Source organism: Trachurus trachurus (genome assembly GCF_905171665.1).
Source record: "Trachurus trachurus genome assembly, chromosome: 13".
NCBI classification, from domain to species: Eukaryota; Metazoa; Chordata; class Actinopteri; order Carangiformes; family Carangidae; genus Trachurus; species Trachurus trachurus.
Window position 1 is genome coordinate 10,622,359 of NC_139892.1, and position 14,783 is coordinate 10,637,141.

At 41.2% G+C, this 14,783-nt stretch overlaps 1 protein-coding gene across 1 annotated transcript; it reads right to left on the reverse strand.

Moving 5' to 3' along the window:
* Positions 1–28: 28 nt before the first annotated feature.
* On the reverse strand, positions 29–14,033 carry mfrp (membrane frizzled-related protein; the record flags this gene model as incomplete). Its single annotated transcript, XM_083984586.1, has 13 exons — positions 29–253; positions 1,579–1,706; positions 2,352–2,486; positions 2,577–2,707; positions 5,066–5,214; positions 5,310–5,386; positions 6,083–6,208; positions 7,238–7,368; positions 8,447–8,666; positions 9,858–10,025; positions 11,047–11,178; positions 12,377–12,485; positions 13,980–14,033. The coding sequence occupies 13 exons, from the start codon at positions 14,031–14,033 to the stop codon at positions 29–31; spliced, it is 1,785 nt and encodes a 594-aa protein (XP_083840712.1).
* Positions 14,034–14,783: the final 750 nt, after the last annotated feature.

Genomic DNA, 14,783 nt, shown 5'->3' on the forward strand with positions numbered 1-14,783 from the left:
TAAGTGTAACTTCCGACTCTTTGCGTCGTCAAGGCAGCGAGCACTCCATGGGGTCCTGTGAGTCGGGCAGGAGGTGGCAGTTGAAGGGCCAGCTGAAGGAGAGGAGGTCCAGCGCCTGGCTGCACAGCTGCTCGGCGGAGGAGCAGACGGAGCGGCATGGCTGCAGGACGCCGCCCTGAGCGCTGCACTGGGGCAGGAACATCCCACACACCAGCCTCTGCAGCGGCGTGAAGCAGGCCAGCTCCATCAGCACCTGCAGACAGCGCAGAGCCTCAAGTCTTTGAAGGTAACAACACATCATCAACAAGAACAAACAGTAGAGCAGAGATGGACAGAGTACTCGACCGCAGTACTTGAGTAAGAGTACAAATGAAGAGTTCATTTGCAAAAGCAGATAACTTATAGAATCTTCATTTTTTATTTTTTATTTACATAAGGTGATATCAGTCAAACCAAAGTTGAGTGACTTTGAGTTTTATTGAAAACAACACTATGCAAAGAATAATTACAAAGCCTCAGCTCATTTTTTTCAAAATGGCACTTATCTGCTTTTGCAAATGAACTCTTCAAATACTACTGGTCAAAATTTACTACGTTACAAGTAAAAGTAGCTCAGTCTACATGTTACTCGAGTAAGAGTAAAAAGGTACATGCTTTTAAAGGTACTTAAGTATCCAAAAGTACATGCTTTTAAATTTACTTTAAGTAAAAATAAGAGTACACTGCAAAAACTCAATTTTTCCAAGAATATTTGACTTATTTCTTGTCAAAATGTCTTATTTCTAGTCAAAACTAATCTCTTTCCACTTAAAATAAGACTCATCACCTAAAAATTAACTTGTTTTTAGATCATTTTCACTTGTTTCAAACAAATTTTCACTTGAAATAAGTAGAAAAATCTGCCAGTGAAAGCACGTTTTTTTTGTGCTTGTAATAAGGAAGAAAAACTTGCTCCACTATCAGATTTTTCTACTTAGTTCAAGTGAAAATATGCTTCAAAGAAGTAAAAAACTGTTTAAAAACAAGCTACTTTTGATGTGATGAGTCTTATTTTAAGTAGAATGAGATTAGTTTTGACTAGAAATTAGACATTTTGACTAGAAATAAGACAAATATTCTTGGAAAGATTTTGATTTTTTGCAGTGCAGAGTACATTTCTTATTTTTCACATCAATGAATTACTATAATTTTTTCTAAATTAATTTAAGGACCTTTTAACTTCTGTTTCTGAGAATTAACTCTTTGAAACCACCGATGTGCTGCTTTTAGGGGTTAGGGTTTCCTTCTTTGACAAACACAACTTGTGTTCAATAGTATTTTAGGGAAAAAAAAGAAAGAGCAGACCTGAAAGTAACGAGTACTTTTGAGCTTTTTCGAGTAAAAGTAAACATATTTGTCTTGAAAATGTATTCGAGTAAGAGTAATAAGTACCAAAGAAATCTAATACTCAAGTAAAGTACAAATCCTCTGGATATGTACTTAAGTACAGTACTCAAGTAAATTTACTCCATTACTGTCCACCACTGCAGTAGAGGTAAATTAGAAACGTTATGAAGGTGTTTTTGTTTTTTTCTTTACCCGGTACTGCCGTAGGAGTGTGGCAGCTTCTCTCTGATCGGCGATGGACAGCCAGATGTTTGGGAATGAGGTGAGGTTGTAGCTGAGGCCCAGACACATCTCTACCTCTATACGCTCACACGATGAAGCTGAGGGCATGAAGACAGGAAATAAGGATGTACTTTACTGTCAAGGGCACACAGAATAAGGCATAGAATAAAATAAAAAGTATATTAAAAACATGTAAGGAAACAAAACAGTGTTAAAAGGGAGAATAGAGCACTGGCATCTAAGACATGATCGACGTACAGTTGGTGCAAGTAGCTTTAGGAATCATAATAATAATAAAAATAATAGTTTAAAATAAAATAAATACAATAAAAGTTACATAGAATTGCATTTGTCCTAAAAGAGTAATAATTTAAATCTACCGTAATCTAAAAATAAAAAATAAGAACCAGACGGTGCATATAATAGCCTTCCAATGAAGATAACTGGAAGATAGGGGTCATTAATAAGACGGTGTTTGGGTGTCAGTGTGTTTGGAAGGAGATCCGCAGCAATGAGCCTCCCCCCTGCCCGGCATATTATGTGTTCCAGTGTGCTGCTAATGCACAAAGGAAATGGTGATATAATCTTAAGGCTAAAATGTGAAAGCTTTACGGTGATAAATTTTCTCTATTCTGCAAACTTTTATTTTGAAAGGAAATGTATCTGTGCCTCTGTAGACAAAAAACTGCTGTATCTGTGACACGTAGTATGATGATGATCAGGGTCAGATAACAGGGACTCACTGAAGGGAGGGTAGGTGGAGTTACCACAGCCCTGTTCATCCGCTCCGTCGGGGCAGTCGTTCCATCCGTCACACAACCACTGTGGCTGCAGGCACTCGCCGGAACTGCAGGCGAACTGGCCGGGACCGCATTTCCCTTTTTAGTTAAAGAAAAAAGAAACACAGAAGGAAGTTAAGGAAGGATGAAGCAAAGGAAATACTTTGGTTTCTAAGAGCTAGAACTCACGGTCCAGCACAGACACGGCCTGGTACGTTGCGTTGAAGCCGCTGTCGGCCACTCCCTCGTCAGCCACGAACACCACGGTCATGTGGGGGCCGGAGGAGGTCAGGTCTGGTGGGAAGGTTGTTCCACAAAACCTGAGACAAAAGGCAGAGGAAATAAAAGATGCCTCAGAGCACTGTGGTTATATAACTCACACTAAAGGAGGAGTACACACGTATGGATTAGGATTTAAAGTAGAAGACACTTGAAGCTGCATTCATTGTCCAGCAGAGTTACGTATATACACGTGGACAAAATTGTCAGTCCTGTTCTTCTAAAGAAAGAAAAACTTCACAATTGTCACTGAAACAACTTGAAACTGACAAAAGTGACAATGAAAATCAGACATTGCTTTTGAATTGTGGTTCAACAGAATTATCTTTAAAAAAAACAAACTAATAAAAGTGGCCTAGACAAAAAATGATGGTATCCTTAACTTTATCCTTACTTCATATTTTGTTGCACAACCTTATGAGGTAATCACTGCAGTCAGGTGGTTTCTGAAACTCTCAATGAGACCTGCACCTGTCGAGAGGTATTTTGGCCGACTCCTCGTGAGCAAACTGCTCCAGCTGTCTTAGGTTTGAATGCTGCATGTTTCAGCTCTTTCCACACATGTTCGATAGGCCACTTCAGAATAGTACAATATGTTTTGTTCTTCTTAGCCATACTTGGGTGTTTTTATCTGCTGTGTGTCTAGATTTATTACCCTGTTGGACGATTCCTGACCTGCGATTTAGACCGGGCTTTCTGAGACAAAAGGTTGCGCAACAAAATATTAAGTTAAGATTAAGTTAAGGGTGCCATTGTTTTTGTCAGGGCCAGTTTTCATTGGTTTGTTTTAATTAGTTTGTAATTCTGTTGAACCAAAAAAGAGAAAAGAGGAGACCGCACACTTCAGCTCCCTTGCGTGCAGATTTATTAGCTAGGGGTGTAACGGTATGTATTCGTCCCGTGCCGTCACGGTACGGGGGTCACGGTTCGGTGCACACAGTCACACGACGAATACGTCTGAATGAATATTAAAAAAAAAAAAAAAAAAAAGTCGAGTCCTCACTCCAATCTAGGTGGCGGTAATGAGCCCCAAAGCTGCTACAACCGTCATAACAGACGAAGAAGAGAAGTGATGAGAGAGTGAAGTTAGAGGAGGAGAGCTGTCTGCTGCATTTATCTCACCGTGGCTTAATGAAACACAACGGCGTCGGCGGCGGCTCGCGACCATAGACTTTGTCCGGTCCACCAGACAAAGTCCGTCGGCGATGTTTCACGGATGCGCGCTGCGTCGCTAGAAACGCATCAAACACGTAGCGCATGTTTACCCGCCTCCCCTCCCACATGTCAATCACTGGTGCAGGAAAAAGACAACTTGTGTGTGTAACAACTTATCCCGCTGCTTCTAAGCCTCTTGAGATGAACACAGACAGGACCAGAAACATCACCAAAGCAACTGGCATCTAGTCTAAATTAACTGTGTAAACCAACATTGATGTTAGTTTATTGTTTTTTTGTTTTTTTTAATAATAGTTGTCAGTTGTCAAGTGCAAGTTTTTTTTCCTCTAGAATTAATGAATGGCATGATCTTAATATTTTTTTTTTTTTTTTTTAACTTTTATAACACAAGACAAGATTTTAGTTTTACATTCAATAGTGTCTGTTGTACCGAAACCGTACCGAACCGTGACCCCTGAACCGAGGTACGTACCGAACCGTGACTTTTGTGTACCGTTACACCCCTATTATTAGCACATCAAAAATAAAAAGACAGTAACGTTACTGTCTTTTCAAAAATAAAGTAACGTTTCGAAACGTTACAGTCTTTTCAAAATAAGTCTTATTATTTTTGATGTGCTAATAAATCTGCACACAAGGGAGCTGAAGTGTGCGGTCTCCTCTTTTCTCTTTTTTGTCCACGTTTATGTTTGAGGCCAGCACCTTTTTTTTTTAAACTGGATGTGCGCGACCTTATTTACTCTTAATTCTGTTGAACCACAATTCAAAAGCAATGTCTGGTTTTCATTTTTTATTCATCACCACTTTTGTCTGTTTCAAGTTGTTTCAGTGACAATTGTGAGTTTTTCTTTCCTTAACAGAAGGCTACCAACTTCAACTTCAACTTAAACTTTATTGTCCCCAAAGGGAAATTCATATTGCAGAAGGGCAAAAAACACAGAACATATAGAGCACATCCACACAAACTCTACACAACATTGAACAACATTGAATGGCAGTACCCCAGAGGGCAAAGTGGGAGCTGTTCCATACAATCGAGGTAAAAAATAAAAAATAAGAGTGTATCATAACTGTTTAGTATTTGAATTAAGTTGGATAATGGCTTGTGTTATGGATGAGTTTTTCAGTCTATTTGATTTGGCTTTTGACAACAGTTTTGTCCACGTGTGTAAAATAAGATATGTGCCACCGGATAAAAAGCTCAAAGCCGTGATGTGTCTCACCTTCCCAGGACTCTTCCAGCTCCGGTGCCGATGCTGTCGTGCACCTCCACGTAGTCGAACTCGCACACGTCCTGAGTCTCCAGGCTGAAGTTCCTGAAGCTCAGCGTGACGACGTGACCCTCCTCGACATTTATATACCATATACACAGCTAATGGAAAACAGAGTAACTCAGAGGTTAGGCAAAACAAAGACATTGAAGCAGGGTGTGTTCAGCTGCGTACTGGGATGTTGAGTTGAGCGTACCTGCTGGTGAGGATAAGGCTTCGGGTGGTTTGGACTGGACAGGTAGCCGTTAGGACCGGTCTTCTGCCCACCGCACTCTGGAGGTAGAGTCAAGAGTTCAGACTTTGAGTTGTTCAAGTGTGTCACAGGTGCATCTCAATAAATTCGAATCAGTAATTCAATTCAAAAAGTGAAGCTAATACAATATATAGATCCATTACAAACAGAATGAAACATTTGATGTTTCTATTATATAATTTGTTTTAAAGCAGAAGTAAGCGATCCGGTCGTTTTGGCTAACTTCTTGTCCCTACGTCACCACATTCACGCGCATCCCTTGGCTGCACACACAGAGAGGACCGCCCCTTTATGCCGTTCTCTCTCTTCATTGGATAAAGGTTGTAGGATACAAGGAAAGTTTTCTTCTCGGCTTACAGCAGAGCAGAGTGACTGACAGACATGTGTTTCAGACCAAACACTCTATGTAAATGATTGCTGATTGCCAAAATTCCGCTTACTTCTGCTTTAATTGTAATGATTATGACTTACATTTAATAAAGACCTAAAATTCAGTATCTAAAACAATTTGAATATTACAAAAGACCAATAAAAAGCATTTTTACTATGGAAATGTGGCCTTCTGAGAAGTATGGCCATCTACAATATGTGTACTCAGTATTTGGTTGGGGCTATTTGACTTGAACTACTGGAGATGGACTTTTTTTTACATGATATTCTAATTTATTGAGATGCACTTGTAAATTCATGTGTAACTTGACGTCCATGGCTCTCACCCTTGTGTTTGTGGCTGCAGTTTGCCTCGTCCGTTTGGTCCTGGCAGTTTGGGTGACCGTCGCACACAGACACGGGCAGCAGACAGCGCCCACTGTCGCACATGAACTCTTCTCTGGAGCAGCTCTCTGTGAAAACACAACACGACGACACGCCACATGAATGCACACAAGTTTGCACTGTTACTTTATAACTTAATTTGTATGTATTTATTATTGAAAATAGACCAGTGACCTGTGACCAGTACACTTGTGCAATGGGCATTGTGCAATTTAACTCACACTTTAATACACTTTGAATGCAAGCAACATGCAATAACAAACAGTACGTGCAAGAGGGAAGTGTGCTATTCACAAAGGACTTTAAGACCAAATGTATGTGATATATGCAATAATATGAAGCGCTGAGCACTTCAACTAGCACTAGTAGCACTTTAGCAACTTGCACATTTTACTAACTCCTCTACAACATGGAAGATGTCCGGCCTGCATTCAATAATTTTATTGCCATTGTGTTTTTTTTTTTTTTTAATCTCCTTCTTTATTGTGAAAAAGGCCACAGTACTTTGCAGAGGTGCTGGAGCTGAACTTTAAAACTTAGAAAACAACAAAATAGCAACTGCACACTCAAAACATCCTCCTTCTTTATTAACATTTATCTTATTGTTGTCTTTTTTCGGTAACGCTTGATAATAAATACACACTATTAAGCATTAGGCATTAATAAATACTGAATTCTTCATTTATAGCACATGAATACTCATTAGTACAGTATGTAGTTTATAAATACAGTTAGTGCTTATCAGTGATGAGTAAAGCATTTTTAACTGTGTTTATAAACTACATACTAATGAGTATTCATGTGTTATGTTAATAATGAAATCAGTATTTAATGCTTAACTAATGCTTAATAGCGTGGACTTATTATAAAGTGTAACCCTTTTTTCTATGAACACCATCCTGCCAGTGGGACTGGAGATGGAAATAAGCCTCAGCTACCATCTCATGCATATTTGCATGGAAATGTTCATCAGTATGTACTGTCTGTCACTTTTTCTTTTTAAAAAAAGAAGAAAAAAGAATAAATCTCAAACTAGAGTGCAGCAGCAGCAGCAGCAGCAACACGTAGGCTTTCCAGATGCAGGCGACTATACTGACTGTGTCCGGGCAGTACGGTCCTGTACTGAGCCGTGAAGCCGGTGCCTGCGATGCTGCTGTCGGAGCGGAAGGTGACCCACACCGTGCTGCTGTTTGTGTTGATCGTTGGCGGTGCCACGTTACCACAAAACCTGCAAAGAGAGCGAGAGAGAGAGAAACGCAGGCCTGAGCTGGAGCTGGAGTTGCCACATGAGTCTGAACTTTGTACCCTAAATTCTTAAAAGGATTTGTCAGCAGGACTTGGGTAATTTCTTTTTTTTCTTTGCAGTTTCTTGAATGTTCAAGAAAATACTTTCCAAGAATGTGAATCACCAAAACAAGTCTTCACATGTACTGAGATCTTTCCAAGAAACCTCCAGTTACTAAGAAATACTTTAGACCTTTAGTGCCATCTAGCAACCAAATAAGGAAATGACATGAACCTTGATCCTCTTTTTTTCCTTCAAGCAGAACAGGCTTAAAGGGATAGTTCAACATTTTGGCAAATTGGCCCATTGCCATAATCCCTATTAGTCATAGCAGTAGGTTCGTTACCTTTAATTGTCGGTGCAAGCTATTTTTAGAACGGCGGAGCAGAGCCGCGAGCTGCTCAGAGCTACGCTACGGAGGCTAATGGGATTTCTTGGTTTCCCTCATCAAATACACAATCCAACACCTCCAAAACGCTCTGGTGGACAAGTTGTGACCTGCACATTCACCACGCTATGAGATAATAACAGAACGTTACCAGACAGAGTTGTTTTAGAGGTAAATTCAGAGACTGCTTGATGAAAAACTGCCCTCGGCACATCAGTGGTTTTGCATGAATTTCCCTCTAAAACAACTCTGTCTGGTAGCGTTCTGTTATAATCTCATAGTGTGGTGAATGTGCAGGTCACAACTTGTCCACCAGAGCGTTGTGGAGTTGTTGGATTGTGTATTTGATGAGTTTGATGAGGGAAACCAAGAAATCCCATTAGCCTCCGTAGTGTAGCTCTGAGCAGCTTGCGGCTCTGTTCCGCCGTTCTAAAAATAGCTTGCACCGACAATTAAAGGTAACGAACCTACTGCTATGACTAATAGGGATTATGGCAATGGGCCAATTTGCCAAAATGTTTAACTACCCCTTTAAAATAGTTAAGCAGTAGTTTCACTCAGGTCTCTGTGTGTCAACCTCAGATGTTCGATTCCTGCAGGTCACCGCCACACGCCGCGGGGCCTCGTACCAACCTGGTGACCACCGAGCTCTGCTCCGGCTGCTCCTGCACCTCCAGCCAGTCGAACAGACACGGCGACGGTCCCTCCACCGCCAGCGAGGACACGTGGATCTGCACCGCGGACGGGGGCGCGACTCGGATCACCCACACGCACAGCGAGTTGGGCGGGTACGAGCCGGGGTGGTTGGGAGAACTGAAGCTGCCCTCGGGGTCGGTCAGCACGCCGCCGCAACCTGAGGACGGGACAAGACGGGACGAAGGCAAACCAGTTGGACGACAACAACACCAGATGATAATTTATGTTGGACGTTTAAAGGGATAGTTCACCCAAAATTCAAATTTCACTCATTATCTACTCACCCTCATGTGGACTAAGGGCTGGGAGAAGTTTCAGAGTCCTCCGTGGCTTCTCTGAGTTACAGGGGGTCTCGGCGTAGCAGTGCATGTCCATATAACGGTTGCAAATGGATACCAACTGTCTTTGTAACAAAAAGACACACCAAAAAACATCCAAATACATCCATGCTGCTCGTATGTAATGTCCGTCTTGTATTGAAGCCCCCAAATGCGAAATTGTTCCGAAAAAAAATTAAATAAGTCTATATTTCAAGCTTGTTTTGTAGCGGAAGCTTCTCGAAGCTCCTCTTCCCGGTTCGTCCAATTTGATGAACCGGGAAGAGGAGCTTCCGCTACAAAACAAGCTTGAAAAATAGACTCTTTTTTTTTCGGGACAATTTCGCATTTCGGGGCTTCAATACAAGACGGACATTACATACGAGCAGCATGGAGGTATTTGGATGTTTTTTGGTGTGTCTTTTTGTTACGAAGACAGTTGGTATCCATTTGCAAACGTTATATTGACATGCACTGCTACGCCGAGACCCCCTGTAACTCAGAGAAGCCACGGAGGACTCTGAAACTTCTCCCAGCCCTTAGTCGACATGAGGGTGAGTAGATAATGAGTGCAATTTCAATTTTGGGTGAACTATCCCTTTAACCCTCCTGCTGTCCTCCTGGGTCAAGGAATGAAGGGAAATGAAGGACGAAGGGAACGATGGGAGGAAAGAAGGAAGGGAAAAAGGAAGGAAAGATAGATGGAGGGAGGGAGGGAACAGATCGGGTCAAAAAAGAAGGAAGAAGTAAGGACGAAGCAAGGGAAGGAAGGAAGGAAGGGAGGCAGAAAGGATTGTGGAAAGAAGGAAGGGAAAAGGGAAAGGAAAAAAGATGGAGGTATAGGGAACAGACCAGGTCAACTGGATCAAAAGAGGAAGGAAGAAGAAGTAAGGAGGAAGGAAGGAAAGAAAGAAGGAAGGGAAAAATTACTGTGGAAAGAAGGAAGGATGGAGGAAGTGAACATATTGGGGCAATTTGACCCAGAAGGACAACAGGAGTGAGTGGGGATATGTTGTTTAGGAATCACCTACGTGTTTCAGACACTGGGACCCTGGTGGTCTGCGGTGCGGCCGTGCTGCCCCGGTGACTTCTGTTAGAGGGGATTGTGGGTAAAACATGCGACTCTCCGTCCTCTGCGCTCGGTGTGTGTGAAGGGCTGGTGGACAAAACCTGATCCTCCACCGCTTGGCCTTTCATCTCTACAACCAGCGGAGAGAGAAACACACACGAGCACAGGATGGATGGAAACGTGACACGACAATGAACGTTTTATTGTTGTAATGGTAACACTTTATAATAATAAGTACACACTGTTAAGCATTAGTTAAGCATTAAAGGGATAGTTCAACATTTTGGCAAATTGGCCCATTGCCATAATCCCTATAGTCATAGCAGTAGGTTCGTTACCTTTATTTGTTGCTGCAAGCTATTTTTAGAACGGCGGAGCAGAGCCGTGAGCTGCTCAGAGCTACGCTACGGAGGCTCATGGGATTTCTTGCTTTCCCTCATCAAACTCATCAAATACACAATCCAACAACTCCAAAACGCTCTGGTGGACAAGTTGTGACCTGCACATTCACCACGCTATGAGATAATAACAGAACGTTACCAGACGGAGTTGTTTTAGAGGTAAATTCATGCAAAACCGCTGATGCAGGGGCAGTTTTTCAGCAAGCAGACTCTGAATTTACCTCGAAAATGGCTCCGTCTCATAACATTCTGTTATTATCTCATAGCGTGGTGAATGTGCAAGTCACAACTTGTCCACGAAAGCGTTTTGGAGTTGTTGGATTGTGTATTTGATGAGTTGACAAGGAAAACCAAGAAATTCCCTTAGCCTCCATAGCATAGCTCTGAGCAGCTCACGGCTCTGCTCCGCCGTTCTAAAAATAGCTTGCACCAACAATTAAAGGTAACAAACCTACTCCTAAAACTATAGGGATTATGGCAATGGGCCAATTTGCCAAAATGTTGAACTATCCCTTTAATAAATACTGAATTCTTCATTTATAATGCATGAATACTTATTAGTATGTAGTTTTTTAAATACAATTAGTGCTTATCAATGATGTGTAATTTTTTTTAATGAGTATTCATGTGTTATAATTGATGAATTCAGTATTTATTAATGTTTAACTAATGCTTAATAGTGTGTAGTACTTACAGTATTATAAGGTGTTACCGTTGTAATTTCTAGTAATGATCAATTCAGTGACATACGTGTGAGGATGAGGGCCAGCGCCAGTCCGACGGCCGCTAGCAGGAGCAGAACGGCAGCAGTGACTAACACCACCCCCCAGCCACGCCGTGGACCCCGCAGACGCATTACACACACGCCAAACACACCCCAACCTGCGCCAAAATGACAGTAAACACACACAGAAACACACACAGAAACACTACATCAACTCTCTGCTTTCATTTTACTTTTTTTTGCATTCGCCTCATTTCATTTTATTGGTGTTAAAAAGTGAATTCTCTAAATCTTAGAGACAGAAAAACTCGACCACCACCGTTCCACCACCACTCCTGGACAGTGAATCAAAATTAAAGCTCAATAATCAGCTACAACTTAAAGGTCAAAGGTCAAAGGTCTTTATTTTATCAGTTTGCTACGTTACAGTGTAGTGTAGACAAAATGAGATGACGTTTCTCAGGGGCTCGAAAAGTAAAAATTCTATAAAAATAGAATAAGATTATGAATGAATAAATAGATAAATAGAAGGATACTTTTTTTTTTTTAAATACATAAATAATTTATGCGACTACATGAACTGTGGTTATTGTGTAAGAATAGTATACTAAAACGTTAACTACTGGGTTCCTCCTCCTTAGACAGAGTTGATGGAAATGTAATAATCAGAATTCATCATTTTCAATCTGGATGTTGTGGTTTCAAGTTGATTTCACTTCCCTCGTAACGACCGGCTCCACCTTTCCACTTAGCAACGCTGGCTTTCCTTGATTCACTGTAACATCAGGGCGGGTTGAGTGGGACAAACTACAGCTACAACCAGCAGACCGACACTTTAAAGGGACAACGAGGAGTTTGGGAAAAGCGAAGCGTTTTCAGACCACATTTATGAGCCTCCGCGCGCACCGTGAAATTCTTTGACCGGCGCAAGAACAGACTCATGTTTTCATTCATCAATAATTAAAGTCAGAGGTTCGAAGACGATCACATACCGTCGTAGTTCCGACCATAAACGGCGATTTGGCGGCGTTATTCTCATGACTCGCCACAAAACCGAAAGTACAGAAACGCTGGTCGCCTCGACCAGCATTTCCGCCACCACTAATAATAACAAAATAACGATAGAGACAAAACTATTTATTAATCGAAAATGGGCCCATTAACAAGTGTGGGTAGCGGAGATTCATCCACATTAACGTGAGACTTTTTTATAACCAAATAGAAACTCCTCGTTGTCCCTTTAACATGTGAAACTGTTGGATTAACCACCGTTTCTTCATCAGGACACACAACTAGTTCAGTTGATATGATTCATATGCAGCAGCACATTGTCATATAAATAACTGTCTGACTCACCGGCTGCCGGTGGTTTGACCGGTTCGGGGGTGGACGAGGACGTCCTGAAGCCCTCCACCCTCTCCTCCCGCTCCCCCTCCAGTTCAAAGGCAGGGTTGCAGAAAACATTCTGCGAAAAGGAGAAGAACGGGGAAAAGTGGAAATGAAAATGACCCAATTGAAAAAAATTATAATAATAATTCATACAATTGCAGTTCCAGGTATAAATATCATATTCTTCCTCTTCTAAAATTACAAGTTTTCATAACCACAGAAGCACGTCCTTGTTCTGGCCGGGAGCTTGTGGTCGCTGATGTCAGCAAACTTCTGGCACAGTTTGGTTTAGTTTGACACGGTTGGACATCCTTAAAGTCGATATAGCAACTCATCTTTTCTGGCAAACTGTTGCTCATTTCCACATTCAGGAGTTACTGTACGGAGCAGGAATGGCCTTTATTTCTAAACTGTGCTTTTGGCCTTTTTTTGGCAAATAGAAGTCCAGCAGTGGATTGTACCAGTAAGACTAACAAGGAAAACAGTTCTTTAAAACTACATATGAACACCTGGATCATTTTCTGTAGGTTTATATGGTTAAAAAACATGGATTATAGCTGATTCAATGCACTCTTATCATGTACCTATCTGCTGCTTGAGATCACAGCAGTCACTGTTTTCATTTGTGGCCTAACACACGCAGTAGTTAAAAGTTAGAGGGGCCGTGCACTGATGTTGGTTTCTGGTTTAACAGCTTAGACACAGGGCTGTGAACATGGTCACATTAATATTAACATTAACATTAACATTAACCTATAACATTAACATTAACCTGTTTGCTGTTGGCGCCACAGCACCAAATACATTTGGGAATATTGACCATATACACAAACCAACATTATAAACTGTTTTTTGCAATTAGGCTACTGGTTGCCTCTTTCAACCCTATTGTATCAATGGGCTTCACCAGGAAAACAAATTATGAAATATAATGATACAAAAGATCCATGGCTGAGTAACTGACTTCATCTGTAGATTTAATGGTTGAAAGCTCTAGAAAAAAAAAATATATATTAAGTGGATTTTCAGGTCCATATGGCTTGAAATGATTATTTTATTAATCTCACACAGGACAAGACAAGGAAAACTCACTTTACAGGGTTCCTACACAAGTATGGAATTTGATTTGATACATTTCCAGGTCTGGAAATGTATGGGAAATGGAAACTATAGTATGTAATTATATTTATCTTAACACTTATCTGGGTTTGGTCTTATCTGAAGTTATTTGGGTTAATTATTTTGTATGCGCTATTGTACCTACCTAGCTACAATCTCCTGGAAATGATTTGGTTACATAATGGCGTACACATTCAGAATAATGAAAACAAATGATTAATTGCATGATTTATTTTCATGATACACATCTATTTACTCAAATGTTACAAATTATTTGATTTTTTTTACTAAGAAGTCTGGGAAAAGTATGGAATTTGGACATTTCAAATGTGTAGGAACCTTGGCCTTATTCTAAATGTACCATTAATGCAAGGACTTCATTCAAATGGATTTTAGTTACAATACACCATCATCAGTAACCAGCCTCTTCCATCTTGTCGTCCTCACTCACCTTGTAAATATCCGAGGAGTCTGAGTACACAGCGACCTGGCTGAGGTCAGACATCTTTATGTGTTGTCCCGTCTCTCAGGGAACTCTAGTCGGTCGTCGTCGTCCTCCCAAAGGGCCCGAAGCTGTGATCGATACACCCAGGATGACGCTGCGACAGAGCCATGTCTCTTTCCCAGGGTTTCCTTAACATTGTTTGTTTTCTTTACTCCGACTTTAAAGTTTCCTCTGTGGTGGTGAAACCTTACAGGCTTCACTCCTCAAAGCAGAGCAGAGTGCCTTGTTGAACATCTATCGATAGATCCAGACAAATTTGTTTTTAAAATACATAAAAACACAGGATAATGCACTTTAAATAATTTTCATACTCCAGTTATGAAAACATCCATGTTTGACGCTGCAGCTTGAGCAGCATCGACCTGTGCTTCTCTTGTTTTCTCGATGGAGCGTGAGTGGTTACAAAAGAGTTTTAGAAACTCTTCAGTGTTGAACAAAGCCGAGTCAGCTGAGAGGACTGAGCACCTCCAGGAGGAGGAGGGGGAGGAGGAGGAGGAGGGAGGTGACAGAAAAAGAGGGGAGAAGGGGTGAGGATGGAGGTGGAGCTGCTAAATCTCCATAATCCCCATAATGATCTTTTAAGCCTCTAAAATGTTTAATTCATTCACATGCACACACACACACCTGCAAACCTCAGCAAGCAGGAACACAAACACAGAAAAGCTAAACATTGGCACAAAAACGACACAGTTTGAGTCATTCAGTAATAATTCTGGGCAATTAGGCATACAAAAAAAACCCAACAACAAC